At 47.6% G+C, this 20217-nt stretch overlaps 1 protein-coding gene across 3 annotated transcripts in view; it reads right to left on the bottom strand.

The window, feature by feature from the left end:
- The window catches only part of ppfia2 (PTPRF interacting protein alpha 2), a 144820-nt gene that overhangs the window by 9959 nt on the left and 114644 nt on the right, over nucleotides 1-20217 (bottom strand). For all 3 annotated transcript variants that reach the window (XM_070991634.1, XM_070991632.1, XM_070991633.1), the window contains 16 exons: nucleotides 16749-16970; nucleotides 15235-15381; nucleotides 12385-12519; nucleotides 11651-11734; nucleotides 10660-10791; nucleotides 10491-10553; nucleotides 10192-10283; nucleotides 8420-8552; nucleotides 7482-7699; nucleotides 6272-6512; nucleotides 5463-5492; nucleotides 5214-5344; nucleotides 4877-5058; nucleotides 4286-4376; nucleotides 1063-1144; nucleotides 240-440 (listed from right to left, as the gene is read on the bottom strand). In XM_070991634.1, the coding sequence (XP_070847735.1) occupies nucleotides 240-440; nucleotides 1063-1144; nucleotides 4286-4376; nucleotides 4877-5058; nucleotides 5214-5344; nucleotides 5463-5492; nucleotides 6272-6512; nucleotides 7482-7699; nucleotides 8420-8552; nucleotides 10192-10283; nucleotides 10491-10553; nucleotides 10660-10791; nucleotides 11651-11734; nucleotides 12385-12519; nucleotides 15235-15381; nucleotides 16749-16970 (2184 nt within the window). The remainder of the gene's footprint in view (nucleotides 1-239; nucleotides 441-1062; nucleotides 1145-4285; nucleotides 4377-4876; nucleotides 5059-5213; nucleotides 5345-5462; nucleotides 5493-6271; nucleotides 6513-7481; nucleotides 7700-8419; nucleotides 8553-10191; nucleotides 10284-10490; nucleotides 10554-10659; nucleotides 10792-11650; nucleotides 11735-12384; nucleotides 12520-15234; nucleotides 15382-16748; nucleotides 16971-20217) is intronic.

Here is a 20217-nt window from a genome sequence, read left to right as displayed (position 1 = left end):
GATCTTGTCACTTTCTGACATCACCAGGCTAACTGTTCCCTCTGTTTTCACTCTTTATGCTAAGCTAAGCTAACAGGCTGCAGGCAGGCCACTCCAGCTTCATACAGAAGATGATTCTATTATTCCCTCTTTTCCATTTCCACCCTCTGATCACGTCTTCCGCCTGATCAGCTCTGTCCGAATGCCTCGTGCGACTGAACCTCTGTGTGTTTTTTTCCCGTGTTTTCGGTACAACTCACGGTTCTGGAGGTGGGCGGGGCAGAGGGGCTTGTGAGGGAGACCATTTCCTGGATGGCCAGGCGAAGCTTGAGCCGGTGCAGGGGGTTACTGATCCCGATCTCCCTCTGGATCTCGGTGTCGGACAGGGCCGACATGATAGCTCCGCTCTTGACGTTGGCGCGGCACGCCGCCACGTACCAGGCCGGCATCCCCAACCACAGCTTTATCGCACGGAGAGGAGACAAGCAACAAGAGGCAGACTGATTGACAGCTCATTTTTGGCTTTTTGCTGAACGTCTGATCGTCCCTCTCTGAGATGATTTTAGTCTATTGAATTCTAGATTTGCTGTGAACATCATTCTGGCCTCATCAATGACTGATCACTGTGGTCTGGGATGCTGTTTGTCATGAGGCTGCAGGTCATCTGCCAAACATTAGGGGGCAGTAGTGTTTCTGTATTTTGGCTTTTTCTTCTGTGTCAGTCCAAAAAATATGTCACAGTGAGTGATTCACTGCAATGACTCATCAGAAATTGTAAAAGTAAAATCAATGTTTGAATGCTAAAATATGAAAAAACAGATTCTGGGAATTGAGCTGAACATAATTACTCATAATGGATCCAAAGAAAAACAACATCAAAATTGCAATTATTGTGTATTAAACAGCTTATGTCATCAAGTCAGAGAGTTCATGGTGAATGAACACAAGGATTTAGGAAAATGGGACTTTGATGAAGTTTACTTTGAATTCTAAACAATATTCTGCAAGTTATTTAAAGATCAATGCGTCTATAAATAGTTTTGTTTATGTACATACAATCAGCTGTTCCAGAGTCAGACTCACCTCCAGCCAGGCGACGACCGTGGGACCGTCCCATTGGGCGAACGGTAAACCCTTTCTCCTGGCCTCCTCCAACAGCTCGTGTCTGAGAGGGCGGGGACAGAGGACACCTCGTATGAGCACGTGCGCCTGGACGTCATGACAAACACGCAGTTTCTGACTCGACGCCACACACACGCACACACACTCTCACATCCTCGCTCCTGCTTCTCTCAGATCCCTGCAGCGTGTCGTCGAGAGCCGAGCACTCACACACGTTTTATCTCGCAGGCCGGCCTGAACACTAACACACACACACACACACACACGCACACACACACTTTGTATTTTATGTGTACTGCATTCATTCCCACATCCTGAATCCTGACGTTAGCGTCTGTCCCTGTCTAACACCTGCACTATTTCTAATCTCAGAGGACAAGTGTGTCAACGACTTGACTTTAAGGACAGCAGGTGGAAGTTAAAGAGATTTTCTTAGGTGGAGAGCGCCACCACATGGTCGTTTCGATGCAGCTTTTTTCCCCACCGCTGCTGCAAATGTCATTAAATCTTGACCTTGAAAGCAGCTCATGGGAGAATCTCACCTCAAGGCTCGTTCAGCCGCTGCTCCGGAGCAGATAAAACGAATTAAACCTTCTCAAGAAGCTCCAGAGCGGCGACTACCGTAAACGGACCTCGAGCTGAGATTCACTGCAGCTAATTTAAGGTTTAATATTCCAAAACAGTGTTAAATTAAGCAGGATTATCTGTGTGTTTTAAAGCAGAGTCTGTGTAAATATTTGATTAAAATAAGGCATTAAGAGGATTTAGCGTCTTGGTGAAGGTAGTCGTGCACACCTGGAAGGTGCAGAGCTGCAGGACCAGCTCCTCCCTGTCCAGGGCTTCTGAGTTTATTCTGCTGAGAGACATTTTCTCTCACGCAGCGTTGGATTTTTAAAGGAACTTTCTTCACAGTTTCTGGGCTGTGCTCCATGTTTTTGTCTTTTTTTTCAGGCAGGTGTTGAAGTGTAACCTAAGCTTGCACCTCGTCGACAAAGACCGGCGAGTAGATGCCGTCGGCTCGTCGTGAGCGGGGCTGTTTGTACTGAATCCTCCCACGCTCGGCGAGACACACAACTCACGGCCAGCCGAAAAACGCCGGACAAACGGGGGACCAGGGAACACAATCACGCCCACACACCAGAAACAATGCACTATTTAGTGAACACATTTCATAACAAAAACTCTGAATCAACAACGCATTCCCTGAGCATGTTGTCAAAGAACTGACAAATGGAAAGAGTGGGCTTAGTAATAAACATGATACATGTAGCACTCTCAGCGTTGAAGGCCTCAGTACAGTGAAAGGGCACTTAAACACAGCATACATGGCATACAGAAGCCTACAGGGACAGAGGAAATGTGTTGATCCGAACACAACCAGGTACATTCACTGTCTCCTCTATCCAGCACATGGGGGCGTAGCCCATGTTTTATGTTCAGGTCAGGTCTAATGCATGGAGAAATACATCCACTGAACATAGCTGGGGAAAGGGAAGTAAGGAAACAGTTATGACAAATCATACAAACAAAAAGAACAGTTGACAGTCCCATAACCAGGCGTGGCCGCTGGTTATTTTCACACAGATAGATAGAGACACATATAAGGAGAGGAAGACATTCCGGGTGTGATAATTGGGCCCCAGCTTTAGCAGCGGCACATTCTCTGTCCAGCCATGGATGCAGCTGCCATTGAACTGTAAAAAGGGGGGAAGAAACGTCTTCAGATGGTAAATGAAAAAAGAAAGAAAGAGCGCAATGGCGTCGTTAACAGCCATGAAGGATAGAGAGGTAAACAGATAAGAGGCGTCAGCTTTGGCGCTGGTCGTTCGGGAGAGGACGGATGGCGGGACAGACAGGAGAAGATGGCGGACAGGGCAATGTGGCGGAGACAATGGTCATACCCAGGAGGTCAGTTACACATCCTCACAACTTACCCGCTTTGTTAGAGTCAGAGGATGATGAGAGGGAGAGGAAGGGTAAGAGAGGAGAGAGTCAGAGAGCAAAGAGGAGAGAGAGAGAGAGAGAGTGACGGGGAGACAAAAGTACACAAAATGTTAATGAGTTAATTGGCAGTTAAACGATAACGGCTCTAAACACACACACACACCTGCACACACACCTGCACACACATATCTCACAATGGAGGACATTCGTTTACAGGAGCATCTGTAGATCAGTCAAAAAAAAACAAGACGTCATCTTCTACAATGCAGTCCTGACCAACATCTCGTGCAGCAGAGGAAATGAGGAATGCACTGAAACACAGCAAGACCCCCCCAGTCCCTCCCCCATGGCCTTACATTCAAATGCTCAGGTACATTCAGATACTTTGTCGTTGAAACAGAAAAGAAAACGCACAGCGACAATGAGACCACGGCGGTGCTGATCGATCAAGATGCTGAAATGGAAAAAACAGAGCAGGCAGCTGAATGGCATGCAGTGCGGAGGAGGCGCCAAGATGCAGGGTGGTGCTGTGGCCGTAACCCCGGACACCGCTATGAAGAAGTCAGTGCAGTGGAGGAAAAAAAACAACACGTTTGTCAACAAACAACGAACGGTACTCGCTACCGACCGACTACATGGGAGGCAAAGTTAATCATCACGGCAACTCAATGTGCACTTCGAGCAAATGACATTCATCATTTGGCACTGGGGCATGGCAATGCGCACGCACACACATACACACACACATTCTGCAGACAGATCTGATGTGAGGGGGGTCCCCTCTATCCTGTGGGGCCGACACACTCCCCGATCTGAGCGTGGGTGTGTTCTACGGCGTGTGTGTGTGTGTGTGTGTGTGTGTGTGTGTGTGTGTGTGTGTGAGGAAAAGCACATCTGCAGCTTTGTGAGATTAATTGGTTTTTCAGCCTGGATCAATAGCCGGACTTCGGCTCTGTGTCTGAATACAGCGAGGCTGATCTCTGCTCCTGGACGCTCATCCAGCCTCTGCTTTCTATCGATCCTGCTCTCGCTGCGGGTTACGGCTTCACGAACGCCGCGGCCGCGCTTTCGTGGAGCGAGAGAGCTAACGGTAAACTCGGGAGGCGGAGGTTAAAGCCTCCGTCCGCGTGTCACAGATCAGGCTGAGCTATGTGCTGTCGTGTAGTGAGATGCTAAATACGACCAGGAGCTAAATCTGTCCTGAGGTGTCTGCTGATGAGGATCTGTGGACAAAGCTTACTTCTTTTTCAACCTGCGGTCCTTCTCCGCCTGAGTTCCCAGCTTGCCCACCCCCATGTCCTGGCCCGCCATGTCTGGGTCCATCATGGTTGCTGGGACGGGAGGAAGAACACAGGACGTCAGTGAGTAAAACCTGAAACCGATGCTGGAGGATGTGAAGTGAATAAATACTGAAATGTGTGTGTATGCGCTCCATTTGCTTCTGATTCACATGTTAATATTTGCTTTTAGGATTTACCCGAAGTTGTGTAAATGCACGAGTCACACGAAGGTGATAATTGAATTTAACAGTCATAACCTTCAAATCGCTCTTCTGTCAGGCCATTATGGTCTCATTGAAAAGTTCAGAATCATTCAGCCAAATGATCTAATGATGGACAAGATGCATGAAGTTTCTCTGATCACCACCTTTTGACTTGCATCATACGTAAAGTGACGAGGCTAACACGCATCTGTTTTACTGTTACCATGACGACAAGTCATGAAATGCCTTGAAAGTGGAGCCAATCTATCAACACAAATTTGGGTAAATCTGAACAGTCTTTCAGTTGAATGAGAAACCATCTGAAGCGTCGGCGGCTCCACTGCTCACCTTGTGGGTCTACCATGACCTGCCTGTGTGCCAGGTGTGCCAGTCGGCCTTTCTCCTTCTTGCCAAAAAGCCGCCCGATGGAGGATTTGATGCCCTTCTTCTTCGGCTGTTTGTGGAGGGAGTCCTGGCTGCTGGCGACGCTGCTCAGCGCGCTGGCCTCGGCCTCCAGCGAGGCCACGATCCTGCGGGCGCCAACACGCAGAGAAAACATGGTTTTAAGTTCATGAGGTAGCTTCTCAGAGGACGTCATTTTAACTGCAGACACGGCTGAAGACGACAGCGCCGTCTGAAAACTGTCGAGCTAAAATTTAACTCCAGGGGTGTTCGTGCCGCCTACCCTCGTGCGTCATTGTGCGAGGAGGCCGGCAGTGTGTGTGTCATCCGGACGGTGCGCGGCGTCGGAGGCGGGGACGTCTCACACTTGATGGTGGCCTTGTCCTCTCGGCCGTCCTCGTCCACCGCTGCTATCTGAGGGGCGAGGGCAGAGAACAGGCGTGAGACGTGGCGATGAAACCACCGTTCAGTCCGGGGCGTCATTGTCGGGGTTTCATAACATCACATTCAGGATCTGTTGATGCTCGTGTACCTTTCTCCGGTGTTTCCTCAGATCGCTGGGCTGTCGGCAGAGAGAAGACAACGTGTTACAGACAAAAACAACGGCTGTTGGCTCGTTCCTATAAACATCATCCAGACGCTCGTGAGCCCGATAACAGATCATCCATTCACGGATCAATACGGAGGGACAAAGACGGATTGGTGAACAACTCATTTGCGCGATCAATAAAATCAGTCTTCTCCCTCTGAAGGCCTCTGGGACGAGGACACACTGCGTCCTCTCGTCCTGGTGCATTATGTGAATATTTTTAGAGGTTTTTCTTCTTTGACGGGCACATCTGGAGCTGCAGCCTCGGGTCGAGGAACCGAGCTGTAAGACACACACCGCCTATTCTGGGAGGGACCGTAAGCCATCCGTCCCTTTGACATCTGGGCTGCCTGATGACAGCTGACGGAGCGAGACAGCTTCTGTCACGACTTCCTCTGCGCGCTCATTTAACGCAGCGGGTCTTCAAAAATTAATGTCTTCTGGAGTTCTACGGCTTAACGTTACGGTAAGAAAGCCTCGACAGAGCAGCTGCTTCTGCTTCCTGTTTTCTTTATATTAGTACGTTTTACACTGACTGAAACAGCCCACTCTGCAGAAGCTGCTGTGGACATATGGGACCCTTTGCACAAAGGAGTGAGACATATTTACACACAATGCATCTCTGAGTACTGACAAAAGTGGTGCAGTCTCTAAAAATACATATAAAGTACACTCAGACAGTACGCGCGGCTTCAGAAACGAGGCCTTTGTGCAGCACTGAGTCTGTAAACAGGAAGCAGACAGACACTGACCAGCGTCATCACCCCCATGCGCTCCATATCGCGGGCGGGGCTTCGAGGGTCGAGCTTGGGGGTGGAGTGTCCGCTGGGCGGGGAGGAGGAGGCCAGGGAGGAGGCGGTGGCTGAGGCAGTGATGGAGGCTCCGTGGTGGTGCATTCGAGCCAGGTTGAGGCCCTCCAGGCTGACGCTGGCCACCCGGTTTTCAATCTCCTCCGCCCGCAGCTCCGTTGACTCCTTCTCCTCCTGGATGAGCCTTCGGGAGAGGAGCACACAGGAGGAAAAGCTCTTCATCTCATATTTTCAGGTTTTGCCGCATAGAGCTAAATAAAACCTCTTTTACTTCCAGGAAAACATGATATCAGGATCACAGTTACAGAGCTGAGCCTCCTCTCTCTGCGGAGGTCTCAGGAGGTGGATTTCAGGAGATTTCCCCAACAAATTCCACTAAACGCCTACAGTAACAGGCAAACTAATTAAAGGCAATAGCGAGGAGATAAAAAGGCTAAAAGTCAGGTCATTAGCTTTAACGTAGCCCGGGTCTAACTTTGTAATTAGCCGAGAGCTCGACTCCTTGGATTCACGATCGCTATCTGCCATCAGATTTGAATTAACTCCTCCTGAACGGAACGTGGCTCTGCGCCTCCTGATGGGGATGTAAATTAGCAAAGACCAAAAGGCACGTTAAGAGCCCTTGAAATAAAGAACCGAACTAAGTTGCGCCTGGGGTTATGAATACTTATCAGCAACAGATAATTACAGCATTAACAAGCAAGAGGCTGATCGCATTGTCCAAAACACGCCGTGCATACAGGAGCGGTGTGACAACTGATAGCTTAGCATGAGCGCAACGGAGTGTAAGCTCAGGCCAAAGCAGTGAATTAAGATGTGTTTTAGCATATCTGAGGGAATATATGAGCGTCTAGAACATACTGATATCTGCACACGTGATATATGAATAGAAGCTGTTCTCAACAGGGTGTTATTTAATACTGAAAAATATAGATTTTGGCTGGAATATCACTTAAAGAGGCAAAGGATGGGGGTCTGACACGGTTCTGTAAAATCTGCAAGCGGCTCAGCTTTCCGGGACGTGACCTTAAAAACATGTTAACTGGATACGAAGCAAAGTGGATTAGGAGCGCGGTGAGTAAAGGAAGCGGATCAATATGTCTGGGAATCTGGCCTCTTCTATGAAATGAACGCCGCCGCGTGCGTCAGCTACCGAATCTCCTTGTTGATCGCGTCCAGCTGCTCCTGCAGCATCATGGCCAGAGTCTGCGCATCGGAGTGGCCGCTGGGCGACAGCAGGTCCATGGAGCTGAACAGCGTTTCCCTGTCATCGTCGTCGATGTCCGACATCTCCGTGTCGCTCTCGAAGTGGTGGCCTCCAAGAACCCCGAGCTGCTGCGAGCGCCACTCGTGCTCCCCCAGCGATTTCGCCTGCACGGAAAGATAAGGACCGACTGTGAATAAACCAAACTCACAAGGTCTGATTTAGCGCTTTTAAAAGCACTCGGGGAATTAGAGGCGTCCTCGGGGAGCTGGAAACCTTTTCTTTAGATAATCGAAGCAGCGTTCTCCATCAGAGGAGCTCTGAGTTTCAAATGCCTGAAACTTTTTGTTTAGTGCTCCCAAACTGAACTAACTGACGCCTCCTGGATCCCTTCAGTGAGCAACACATTTTATCGTGCTGCATTCATTATCCTCTAAAATGTGTCTGGACGTTTGAACTTTTTAAGGAGGGACACCATTTGATCTTGGCACAGTATATTTGCTGGACAGTGCAGCGTCAACCTGGGAGAGGCTCCTCTGGACTTTGTCCCTCCTCCACCAAAGCATGAGAGCATTTTGAGAGCTTAAGCCTGAGTTCACCTTTTAAACCTGCCTTTAAACTCTGCCACATCTTCTGTTAACACTGTAATTTAGTTAAAAGTGCCATAAAAGACGCTGAGCACAAAGCAGGATCGAGGCCTTCACAAGGGAAGAGAAGCACAAGACGTTAATGGGATTTTAGCATCCTGACCAAAGGTTAATGATATTATCGTATCAGAGACTTTCTACCTTAAAGACCTTCAAACAGAGACAAAACAGCAAACAAGCAGAGAGTGAGCAGCTCCTACACTGTAAGAAATAAAGGTAAAAATAGACTCGGAGGCTCACCTTGGTTTCACGCAGACCCATGCGACCTCTCCTCGGCCGGCGGATGACCTTGGCCGAGCGGTAGTGGTCCGACTGGGTTTCAGCCAGAGATCCCAGCGAGAATCTGAGCTCGGCCGACGTGTCCAGATGAGACCTGAGAAAGAGCTTTTATCAGTCATGCTACACCTTCCCAGTGTGCGCCTCCATTAAAACATCTTGTGGGACTTGAAGCAGACTACAGAGGATGACAAACAACAGAAACGTTACGGTAATGTTCACAGTTACGCAGACAGTAGAATCCTGTGTTTAGGTGCCTAAAGCGCAGCTAACAGTCACGGTGATGTGGCGTAAAGCGCACTTCTTGAAGGATCAGGGCTCGTTATGCATGCCTCCGCGGCTGCAAACCGTTTGTCTGTGGAGAATATTATGTCTGCTACTGTCAACACATCAGCGCTGTAATATTAGACCTTCGTGCATGAAAGGGAAGCTGAAAACATCCAATAATAGACATGGAGAGTTCAGCGATAGCAGTGTTTCTAACAATAGTGCAGAGCGAAATGCTTCAGTGACAGATGAAATAACAGGACCGCTACTCCAGGGAGGACGTCTGTATTCCTGGATCTTAGCTGCTTCCTGTTACATTTCCATGCTTCAGTTGGATCAGTTATGCCTGGATTTTTATTAAATCTCAGCTGGAGGATGTTAACTTGACTCTAGCTACGTGAAGAGGTGGAAACCTCTTTTTCAGAGCATCCCGAGTCGTCTGCTGGACTCTGAAACAGTCCGAGTTCGTCTCCAAATGCTGACGCCTGTTTGCACACGGTGCCCATCTTGGTCTCATGCAGTTGCTTAATTGTCCGTGCGCTCCAGAACTGCAGTGAACTGAATCTAACTTTTGTTTGGGTCCATTTCTGAGAAGCACCAGACTGCTGAGTTTCATCACCAGAAGATGCACAATGGCTGCTCTTTATCCTCTGCAGCCTGTAAAACCTGGAAGAAGACTATTTTCTCTGTACAGGCTGCAGCACGTCCGTCCTGTGGTGGTAAAGAGGTGCAGCATCCAGGTGCTAATCACCTAAAACAACTGACCTTTTGCTAAACTCCTCCACTGAAAGTGACCAGTCATAGCTTAGCCATCGCAACATAGCCTTTCCTAAACCAAAAACAGCCTAACAAAAGTGTAAAGAATGAATTAAACTGTGTTTATCTGCATGAACATAAGCTGTGAGTGTTAGCATGCTAGGCTAACCAGCTTACTACCTACAGTTGTACACCATTGTAGAGTGACTTCAGGCCACGCAGCATTAGTTCCTGTGGCTACAGGTTCTGGATGCTAACAGGGTTGAGAGCAACATTACCGACTACTTCATGGTCTATACTGGTTTTTGGGGACGCTGACACTCCACCACTTTAGCTGAGATACTGTTAGCTTGTCAAACTATTAGCATTTCAACAACTCATGGTGCTAATGTTAGCTCAAAAAGGCAGCTAGCTACAGACACTGCTGTAGTCGGTTCTTGTCAGCCTCTGTCTGACATCAAGGACTCATTTTTCAGAAGTAATCATAAAGTGTTTGGAGCTGTAAATTTGGCGCTGTTATCACTGTAAACTGCAGCTGCACTGCAAGAGAACAGAAAGCTTTACAGGCACATCAACGGCATCTGAGGGTGGCCGAGCTTAGCAAACAGTCAATTCCAGGAGGTCAAAGGTCAGTGGAGATTTTCATTGTCTGGTGGTCTAAAGTCATACATGGCTGCAGAAAATACTCATAAGTGAAAGCCTGAAAGACCTACCGTGACAGGGTGGGTTCTGTGAGGGAGCCTGCCCTCAGTCTGAACTGGTCCAGCTCTGATCTCAGTTTCTCGATCTCCTCAGCCAGCTGCGTCTGGATCAGACCGTTTGACAAGATGTGATCAGGTCAGAGTCAGACTTTGCAGTGTTTCTACATGCTGCTTATGAAACTCATCTCATTATCCTCCCCGTGCGGGAAGCTGATGAATATTCAACTGCAGCGGTGTATAAAAAAAATCTCATTATTTCTATATTAAAAAGCACTTCAATAAGTCGTCACTTCTCGATCTCTGCAACCTACTTTTTCCTGGATGGACTCTTCGTACTGTTTCCTGTAACCTTCAGAGTCTTGGATTAACAGATTCTGCGAAGAGAAGAAAAAAAGTCAGCGGGTAAAAATCCATCTCTTCCTGACATTTCACTGGATGTGATATTGGCAGGTTTCCATCGACATGGCAGCCGTCTTTAACCTTCTCCTCTAGAGCCGCCATTCTCTCCTTCAGGTGGAGCTGAAGACGCTCGTTGGACTCCGTGAGGAGTCTGTCCACCGTGTCTGAGAGGCGCTTGTTGTGCTCCTCGTTCATCTTTTCCCTCTGTCGGGCCTGGAGGGACGAAGTGAAGAGCAGCGTTTCAAAGTCATATCTACAGATGTGAAAAGACTGTTTGTTTTAAAGCAGCGCTTCCCATCCTTTTAGCTGCGACGTTCACCAATAATCAGTCTCATGAACCCAGAAATATGCAATAAAAAGCTCTTTTTTTAGTCCTTTTAGATTTTGCAATTAGATGTTTTTCAGAAAGGAGACGGTGCATTTAAGATCTGTGTCGCCACCGGTCCTGAGTCTGTTTGCTCCAATGGGAGACGTGAACATCAGATTGTCCTGGGCCCATTTTTCCAAATGCTCTCTTGCTAAAATGGCTTTTTTCAGACAAATCAAGAAATTGACTGTCTCTGTGATGCATGTATCTGGAGCTGCACTGTTTTGTCATGGACAAGCAATCGTCCATCAATAATGCATCAAGTGTTAAAATCATCCAATGGGGCTCAGGGGAGAGACAGGAAGTGTACCATTTCATACAACTGGTGCAGCTTGTAGTGGCTCATCTTGTTGCTACAGAGCATCTTTGGTGCTGAAGCATTAAGCTTCTTCTCTCTATTGTTTTAGCTGTTTTTGATGCGATGAAATCCCAGAACGGCCTCTCAGTGAGGTTACAAGCATATTTTCATACAAAATACTACAAAATGTGACTCTGAAGATGCTCATGTGGTCTGAGGTAGTACATTATGGCGTCATGTGTGAGCATTTTACAAACCAGAGTGTGTGAAACACGGATTTGGTCAAGTGTCACTGGTGATAAATCAGACGATGTGTCATCAGTCACAGTCGCCTCAAGCTGTCATGCTCATGCAGGAGTGGCTGCCTGCTTAGCGCTGCCTGGCACAACGCCTCCGCGCTGACTCACCCGTAGCAGCTCCTGGTTCTTCTCCTCCAGCTGGCATTCCAAGTGCCTCATTCGCTCCTCGATGCTCCCGTGACGCTCCTCCGCCTACAGACGGATCACAGCATAGACAGGACAAAAGAGGGCACGATGATCTGCCGCTGATCTGTTCGACAGCCGAACGGGCAACAGAGAAAAGCAGGGGCGACGACACAAGCCAAAGCCTCTATCCCAAACTCAAAGATGGATGTCTACCGTTTGAAAGCAGAACTGCAGAGAGAGCCGGCTCAAACAAAGAGTGACGAGGAGAAAGATGGAGGCCACCAAAGGACAGAATGAAAGAGGAAGAGAGCTCCTCCAGCACTGCCAAGTATGAGCTCCAGCCAGAAGTGCCATGCAGCTGTCCCATGGTGGTAGAACAGCCAGAGCAGAACCCCAGTGAACACGCTCGCCACAAACACGGAGAAGATAAATGAATGACATCGGCTCTCTACAGGAGCTGGCAGTAGCTGCGATGCCCCGTGGGACTACCTTCCTAAGAATGGAGTTCATGTCTTGGAGTTTAGCTTCCATAACAAAGTGATAATCATCAGGGGAGGAAGAGGAGCTGGAGTCAGACTATGTGGCCGAGGAAGAGGAGAGGGACATGTTGAAACGTCATGACATGACACCACGTGCACACTTACACAGAACAGGTACAGAACAATCTAGAGACCAGGGCATCTGTGGGAATGAGGCAGCAGGGCGTGTGTCGGTACCTTAGTGAGGGCCGCTATCCTCTGGGCCAGCTCGGCCTCCACCTCCGGCAGCGTCTCGGCCTTCCTCATGGTCTGCTGGAGCTTCTGCTCCGCCAGCTCCAGCCGCTCCTGCAGCTGCCGGTTCTTCTCCTCCATCTGTGCAGGCAAACAGTAGCACGTAGCGTTTAGAAGATCTACCAGTTAAACTTTTCTCAAAGAAACTTCACAGAGATTTGGAATTAAAAGCAGGTAAAGTGAGGAATTAGAGCAGTGCCCCAGTTCAATACTACAGTACACACATACTGCTATGAAGTATGCGCTGTATACAACAATATATTTTTAGAGAAAAGGGACTAAAGCTTGTTTATGCTCCGTGCTTATGAAACATATTAATTATAATAAATGCTATTGATGAAACAATGTTATAGAGTGTTTCGCAAAATACAAATAAAACCAGATAAGACGATAAAATGCTAAAAAGGCTGAGGACGTGAGCACAGGAGAGTAAAGACAATTAAATGAATGAGATCGAATAAAAAGAAATAAAAACTACAAATAAAACATATCACCTTTCCACAAGTTAAAAGTTTTAAGATGACGAATTAAAAGCAGCCGTAGACTTTGTGTTCAGCAGGCAGAGAGTTGACGTCAGTATCAGATTGTCAAATAAAAACCCTGCATCGGTCAGGCATCGCAAGAGAGCAAAGCACTCATTAGTTGTGCGCTAATAGAAAACGACTTTGAGCCAATGCAGGAAACATTTGGGGGAAGGGACAGCAGGTAAACATGGTGGAAGTGTTGAGCTCTCAGGATCAGCAAACAGCATCTGCAGCCAAATAAAACTGAAGCCTCTCAGCAAAATATGATGAAAAGTACTTCAAGTAGAAGTAACTGTGCATTTCTGTGCAGCTGACACAGCTTAAGGATAGTTTCCAGTGTGCTCGTGCCCCTTTGTCCTGCATACAGTATCATATCAGAAATAGTCTGTGGATGTGAATCTTCCTTCTTTCCCTTCGAATGTCAGCAGAGCATCATCGCCTGGCAGAAAATAGAACCACAGATATCCGTCTTTAGTAGGAGGGCTGGCTACTGAAGGCTCTGGCAATGCGCCTCGGCCCTCCTTTAAAATAGCACCATAACAGAGTCAGAATAGCGGCGGCTCCGCACTTGCCAAGAGTGACAGTGGCAACTTTCGCTCAGCAGATACCAGTAATTGCCCTGATTAGGCATTCAGATACGCGCTCGCCATTATGAGGGTGGAAATCAAACCCGCCGCTCGGTGACGCTGCTGCCGCGTGACTTGTAAGTCCCTGTTGCGTGTTAAGACTTTCCTCGCCGCCTGGCTCGGGGCTCTGATCAGTTTTAAGACTCTTTTTTGGGGGCCGGGTTGGCAGCCTTTGCCATCGGCGACAGATGCTCTGCTCCCCGAAGCATCGGGCCTGGCAGCTCCACATGCAGTAATTAGACTGGAGAGGGCCAGCGCGGTGCTGCATTGTGAGTGTCACTGATATTTTCCGTCTTTACCCCCGTCGCCATCCCATTGGTGTCTGAGATGACGCTGGGGAAGCGTGACAGTGTGTTTTTGTTCGTGATATCCTCCCCAGGTGCTCCTTTTCGCTCGCTGTTTCTTCTCATCCCATCATCCCTCTGCGCCGACGGCCGAGCCTGCATCCCCCCAGAAAGACTCATCTTCAAACATCAGCGGCCAGATCCTGGAGTTCAGCTTCTGGCACGAGGGCGAGTAAACGCATTACGCAGCCAGCGAGGAAGTGTGTTTGTGTGTGGCAGCAGGAGCTCAAACCCACAGGCTTTAAAGGGGCACGTCTGCGCGTCCAGAGGGGGTTTCTGGCTGTGTTCGGTCGCGTGCGAGCCAAAAGGGGAAAACTGGACTCTTTGGTACCAGATTGGCACCACTCTCATGTCTGTACGGTGCATGCGTGGCTAGGGCTAGCAGCCAGTTAGCTTAGGTTAGGAAAAAGATGCTGAGAAGCTAAAAACAGCTAGCGTGGCTCTGTCAGGACTATTTCTTTGCTGTAAAATGACAAAAAGTAGTTTTTACAGTTTGCAGGGGTTAAATACATCAGAGATAATGGGTTGATTATTGATCTTTAGAGGTGCTGCTATGCAGATTTTGTTTCCTTTGGACAGACCCAGGCGAGCCCTCCCCCCTGCTTCCAGGCTGTAGTCTTATAACTGCATATGAGCGATACTGATATTTCCAAAAATGTCTAATGCAGAGTCATCGCTTGGTCTCTGAGCAACTTTCTCTGCAGCAAAGCCAAGAGGTGCTTGTGTGTCTCATGGTGTCTGCGCGTGCCCATGATTACTTCTGCTAATATTAGCATGCCATTCTTTCCATCCTTCCAGAGCTCAGCTGGTGCTTAAGCCTGTACTCATGAAAATGTCACTCAATCTTCTATGGCCTGGCAATTTATGTAATTGGCTGCAATGAATCATGAGGAATCATCAAAAGGAGAATGAATCTGTACCATCGCTTGATCAGATTGTGCAGCATTTCATCAGTTATGAGCAGTCACAGGCATCTGCTCCAAGTAAACATTTAAGTAAAATCATCAAAATTCCTTCCCCAGTCGTAATTTCCTCTGACGTGATCTGACACAATGTCAAGAGGTTTTCTCATTGATCAGCTCTGAGGGCTCTGTTAGAGGACAGGAAGTTTCTATCCTGCGTAACCAGCTGCACGCTTCTTTCATGCTTTTCTGAATCCAGTTCTTCTGTAGAAAAACGGTCCATCTCCGCCGCCAGCTGGACCGACAGACCCCCAGCTCAGTCTGACACAGAGCGATCGTGAAAGCGTTTACAGCCGACGGAAGTGCAAAACACAAAAATCACTCCCTGGACCACACAGACCTGTCTGAGGAACGCCTCCTTATTGGCCAGCTCGTTCTCCAGCTTGTCGTTGATGTCGTGCACCGAGGTCGACTCCCGCTGGGCGCTCAGGTAGCGCTTCTCCAACGTGACGATCCGCTCCTCCATGTCCTCCTTCTGACACATGGCCTGCAGACACACAAACTCAGACTTTGAAGAAGATAAAAAAGATCTTAAATCTCAGCTTTTTTTTTTTGCTCAGAACTCTAGTTTATAAAAACTCACAGAAGTATTTTTGCAAACATTAATTTTGCACTTTAATTATCTGCACAGGCTCGACTTAGCGCCATTATTTCATTACAAAACATCATTATACAACCACTAATTAATGCAGACATTTCTAAAACAACTGTGCAAAATGTTCTCATCACAGTGAGAACTGAAATACGAGAATAAGGCAGCTGCGTGTAATTAGTGCTAAAACTGAAATGCCTCAGCCACACTCATATAAGCAGTGAAGACTTGGAACAAGGAATTTAATATAAGGCATTAAGTGTACTTTTGGTGAAATGGAAGTTATCACTACACTGACATGTACGATTCCTGTGAATCATTTGCAGTGTCTTCGCTTAGAGACTGCTACAGAGGACTGATGGAGAGCTTCAAATATGGACGCTGCTGCAAAGACAATCCAGGATGCATTACTGATCTGGAGTCAGCAGCAAGGCGACAAACTTTCCTCATCAGATGAGCTGCATATACGACAGGAGGAACAAGTCAAATCCTAAATAAGACAAACAGCAAAGCTTCATAAAGCAGCTGTGATCTCGTATCTCTCATGACGGCGGCATCATCTCCCAGAGTTAATTTCCTGCATGCAGACGCAGCTTCACAAAGCGCACAGAACACACAAGTCAGTGGGAGCGCTGAATAAACTGTGGCTCTGCGGGGTAATAACACGGGGTCCGCCCGATAAGACCACGTTTGCCAGACCACAATCGCTGCATCGTTAGCAATCAATAGTAATTTCAGATGAGGGCCGTCGGGGGATCAGCTTATATTCACATGCGGCCCACTTCACTGGCACTCACCTCACACAGATGTACACAGAACAGGTTTATGATTGGGCTCTTAATTGCCAATTTATGAGACAAACGTGCTCATTTTACCAGGAAAGTGGGCGTTTAACTGGCTGCTATTTGTGCTTTACATGCTGACACACGAGCGTGAAACAGCGTTTGAGGAACAAACTGCGGCAGCTGCGCAAACAGCTGCCTGCTCTTCTCCGAGGTTTCTGAAACGTTGTGATCTGCAGTGCATCTATGAGGCTCACCTGCTTCATGAAGGCATGTTTTTTGTACTTGAAGGAAGCAGCGTGCCCTGAACCGTGTGTGCATGTGTTTGTGTGTATGGCAGATACATGCAGCCATAGAGGGAGGCAGAGTGTGAGAGTATATGCTAATGGAGGCTTGTTTTAGCCCACTGCTAGCTGTCTTTGATGTCTCTCTTGCAACTGTTATTCCCTTGCAAATGTGTGTGTGTATGTGTGCTGTAACCTCTTTGATGTCCCTCTGGTACTTGTTGTTCATCTCCTCTGACTTGATGAGGTCCTTGCGGGCGGTCTCCAGCTCCTGCTCCACCTCGGAGACGCGGGAGGAGAGGGAGGACATGCGCTCCTTCATCTGGGCCAGCTCGTAGTTCTGCTTCTCCAGCAGGTCCTGCAGCTCCACCACCTGGCTCGCCTCGTGGGCCGACTCCAGGGAGCCGTTGGACAGCCGCTGGGAGGAGAGAGGGGACGGCGGCGTTAGCTTCAGTGGGACAAGAGAATTAAATCTTATCAATTAAAGCGTATGAATCTATGGGGTGTTAGCTTAGCTTAGCATAAAGACTGGAAATTGGTGGAAACAGCTAGCCTGGCTCTGTCTAAAGGTAACAAAACCCACCCACCAGCACCTCTAAAGCTCTTTAACATACTCTATCTCTTTTTTTTAATCTCTACAGAGTATAAAAATGAGTATTTCCTGGAGTCTTGATGAGTTTTTGCACAGCTTCAGTTAATGAGTCAGGCCCACAATGTGCTAATTAACAAGCTTTACAGGTGCTGGTGGGTAAATTTTGTTACCTTTGGACACAGCTGAGCTAGCTTTTGTTATGCTAAGATAAGCTAACAGGCTGCTGCAGGCAGCTTAATAATCACTGCACAGACGTGAGAGGTATCAATCTTCTCAGCTCATTCTTGGTTGTGGAAGTTTCTTATACAGATTAAACATGTTTGAACCAGATGAGGACTGAAGGACAACGTCCAATAACAGAAATTTGCCAAAAGAACGCATAAACATAGAAACATTAGCTAGATTGAAAATGAACCAGATGAAAAAGAGTTTTCTGATTTCCTGTCATGCTCTGACTTCCTGCGGTGCCTCTGAAACGATCCTTGAGAAATCAGACCCGCTCCCACTTCAGATAGCATTTCTTCTTTTGAGAGTTACGCACTCGGGCTCTCCAATAAGCTGAAGCTCAAGAGCTCAGGGCTGTGGCTCCTTCCCCGCTTTGATTCGGGATGGTGACAGAGAGCGGCTGACTGAGAATCACTCCACACGACATCGGAGAAACTGCTTTGACACTTGCATTAGTAATATGATTAGGCTTCGCTGAGTTCTCGCTCTGTGTGGCCCTGCATGAGGTAGATTATCGAGGGGGGGATGCCAGAGATCCAGCTTACACGGATCAGAAAACAACTTTATTATCACTGCTAAATAACTCACGTCGTCTGACAGCACTTTGAATAACAAAGCGAACTCTTTATGCTCAAATGTAATTTCTCTATCGCAGGTGGAAGTGGAGATTGAGGAAAAGCGATGTCTTTATTCTCCATCTCTCTGCCGAATCAGGCCCAGCTGCCCGTCCTCGGCCATCCATCTGTGAGGACAAACCTAATTGGGCCTCTCCGCCTGCTGCCTGTGATCAATGATTCACCCGAGCAGGGAACAAGACCCACTAAATCACACCGCTGATTTTAATACCAGCGCTCCTGCACCGGGCCGCTCTCGTAAAAAGGGCCGACTTTGAGGATTTAGCTCGACTTTACTGCCAAATGTCTGAGCCGTCCCACAGACGATACATTATTCAACGGCGGCTCCCATTATTGTGCTCGTTTCACATTCCTGGAACACCAGAACACCTGTTTTTAAAGGCCGAGAAAGTTTAAGCACTCCTTCTTTTTTAATAAGCTGCAGGAGTTCAGATGAAGTTTTGGATCCACGTGAGGTGACATATTTAAAGGGACAGATCACCCTTTGTCCTGCCACGCAGAGGTCTGGATCCGTTTTCCTAGTTTGGAGACATCTGGACGATGGACTGATCGCTTTTAGTGATTTCTTTTAAAAGGAAAAAAGTCAAAATTCTCTGATTTCAGCTTCTTAAAAGTGAATATTTTCTGGTCTCTTTAGTTAAATATCTTTGGTTTGTGGCCAAATGAGGACATTTGAGGACGTGTTGGGCTTTGGGAACCACAAACGGACATTTTTGACCATTTTCTAACATTTTTTAGGCCAAACAACTGATTGATTAATCAAGAAAATAATCCACAGATTCATCAGCAATGCAAATTCACTGAATTTGAGCGGATTCATTTACGTCTCAACTGCACAAAAAACATGTAGTGAAATGCAGTGTGACTACTTTTATGTGAAAAATAAGACTCAGAGCACAATTTAATGCAAACTGTGATATCAAGTCTTGCACAGCACAAGTGCAAACATACCAAAGTGGATTTGCTCAAGTGCAGACTGATGTACTTCCTTTTTCAATGCTACTTCATACTCATAGTATATTTTACAGATTTATTTGACAGCTATAGTTACTACTTTTGTAGGGTGTTTCTTTCCTTTATGTGATTTCATAGCATGTGACGCTATAATGCCCCACTCTCATGTCATTTAAGGCTATAAATACCCAGAACTGAACAGGCAAAACCATTCAAGCCACTTCAGATGCTACAAGCAGGAGAAATGGGACATTTCTGATGACTCCAGTATAGAAAAGAACGACAAGTATAAACAAACTGGAGCTGGACGGGCTTTAGCTACTGCTGCTGGTAATTTAATGTAGATAAAATGCAGCTGAAACACAAATTAAATCAATGCAGCTAAGAAACAAGGAGCCTGCACATGTTTATATCCGCTTGTTAACAAACGGTTTTCTGCGGCTCCACCCCGGCACCAGTCCAGTGCGAGATGTTTACTGGATGAAAAATTAAAAGTGGTAGAGCAACAGGACTCAGCTGTCAGACTGCATCAGCTGGTTATCAGGCAGGTCCAGGTCTGTGCTAAAGGTCTGAGAGCTCCACGGGTCAATATGCGCTTCAAGACCGTGCTGACTCTGTCCTCCCTTCAAGCCGACCTCTTTCCACCTGTCACATTAATGACGGCTGAGGGACACGTGGAATCGGGTGGAGGAGACTGCGCCTCCATGAGGATCCTGCAGATCGGGGCTGTCCTCCCCCCTCACACGTCTGTCAGACTGCAGCTCTCTCCCTCAGTTTAGCAGCTAGGACACGCATGCAATTTCTTCTGCAAACACGCTCACAAATAAACACACATTCATATTCACTCCTTTATCTCCAGGAGGGCAGACGACAGCCGGCTCCTCATTGGCCCATCCCTCTGCACACCATCCCTCCCCCAGCTCCTGCAGCAGACCAGCCAACGAACGGTATCCTCTGCAGGATGCAGATGCTGCATGTGAAAAAGCATTTCGCAGGTCTGCTTCGGGTTTTTTGGGGTTGTTGCTTTGGGCTCTGATGCACCGCCTGTTCGGTATGATGGAGGGAATGCGGATGCAGCTGCGCCTCTGTCTTTAAATTAATAATCAGAGGGAAATTTGTATTCAGCTATGCAGGTCCACGTGTGCTCGTGCATAATGGGAGAAGCTGAGGTCACAGCGAGAGCTCTCACCTGACCGTGGGTCACCTTCAGAACACCAGCAGAGCTAAATGAATGAGCGAGGCCCTTTAATAACAGATTT

Source organism: Chaetodon trifascialis, chromosome 22 (assembly GCF_039877785.1).
Source record: "Chaetodon trifascialis isolate fChaTrf1 chromosome 22, fChaTrf1.hap1, whole genome shotgun sequence".
NCBI lineage: Eukaryota > Metazoa > Chordata > Actinopteri > Chaetodontiformes > Chaetodontidae > Chaetodon > Chaetodon trifascialis.
This window is presented reverse-complemented; position numbering and strand designations above follow the sequence as displayed.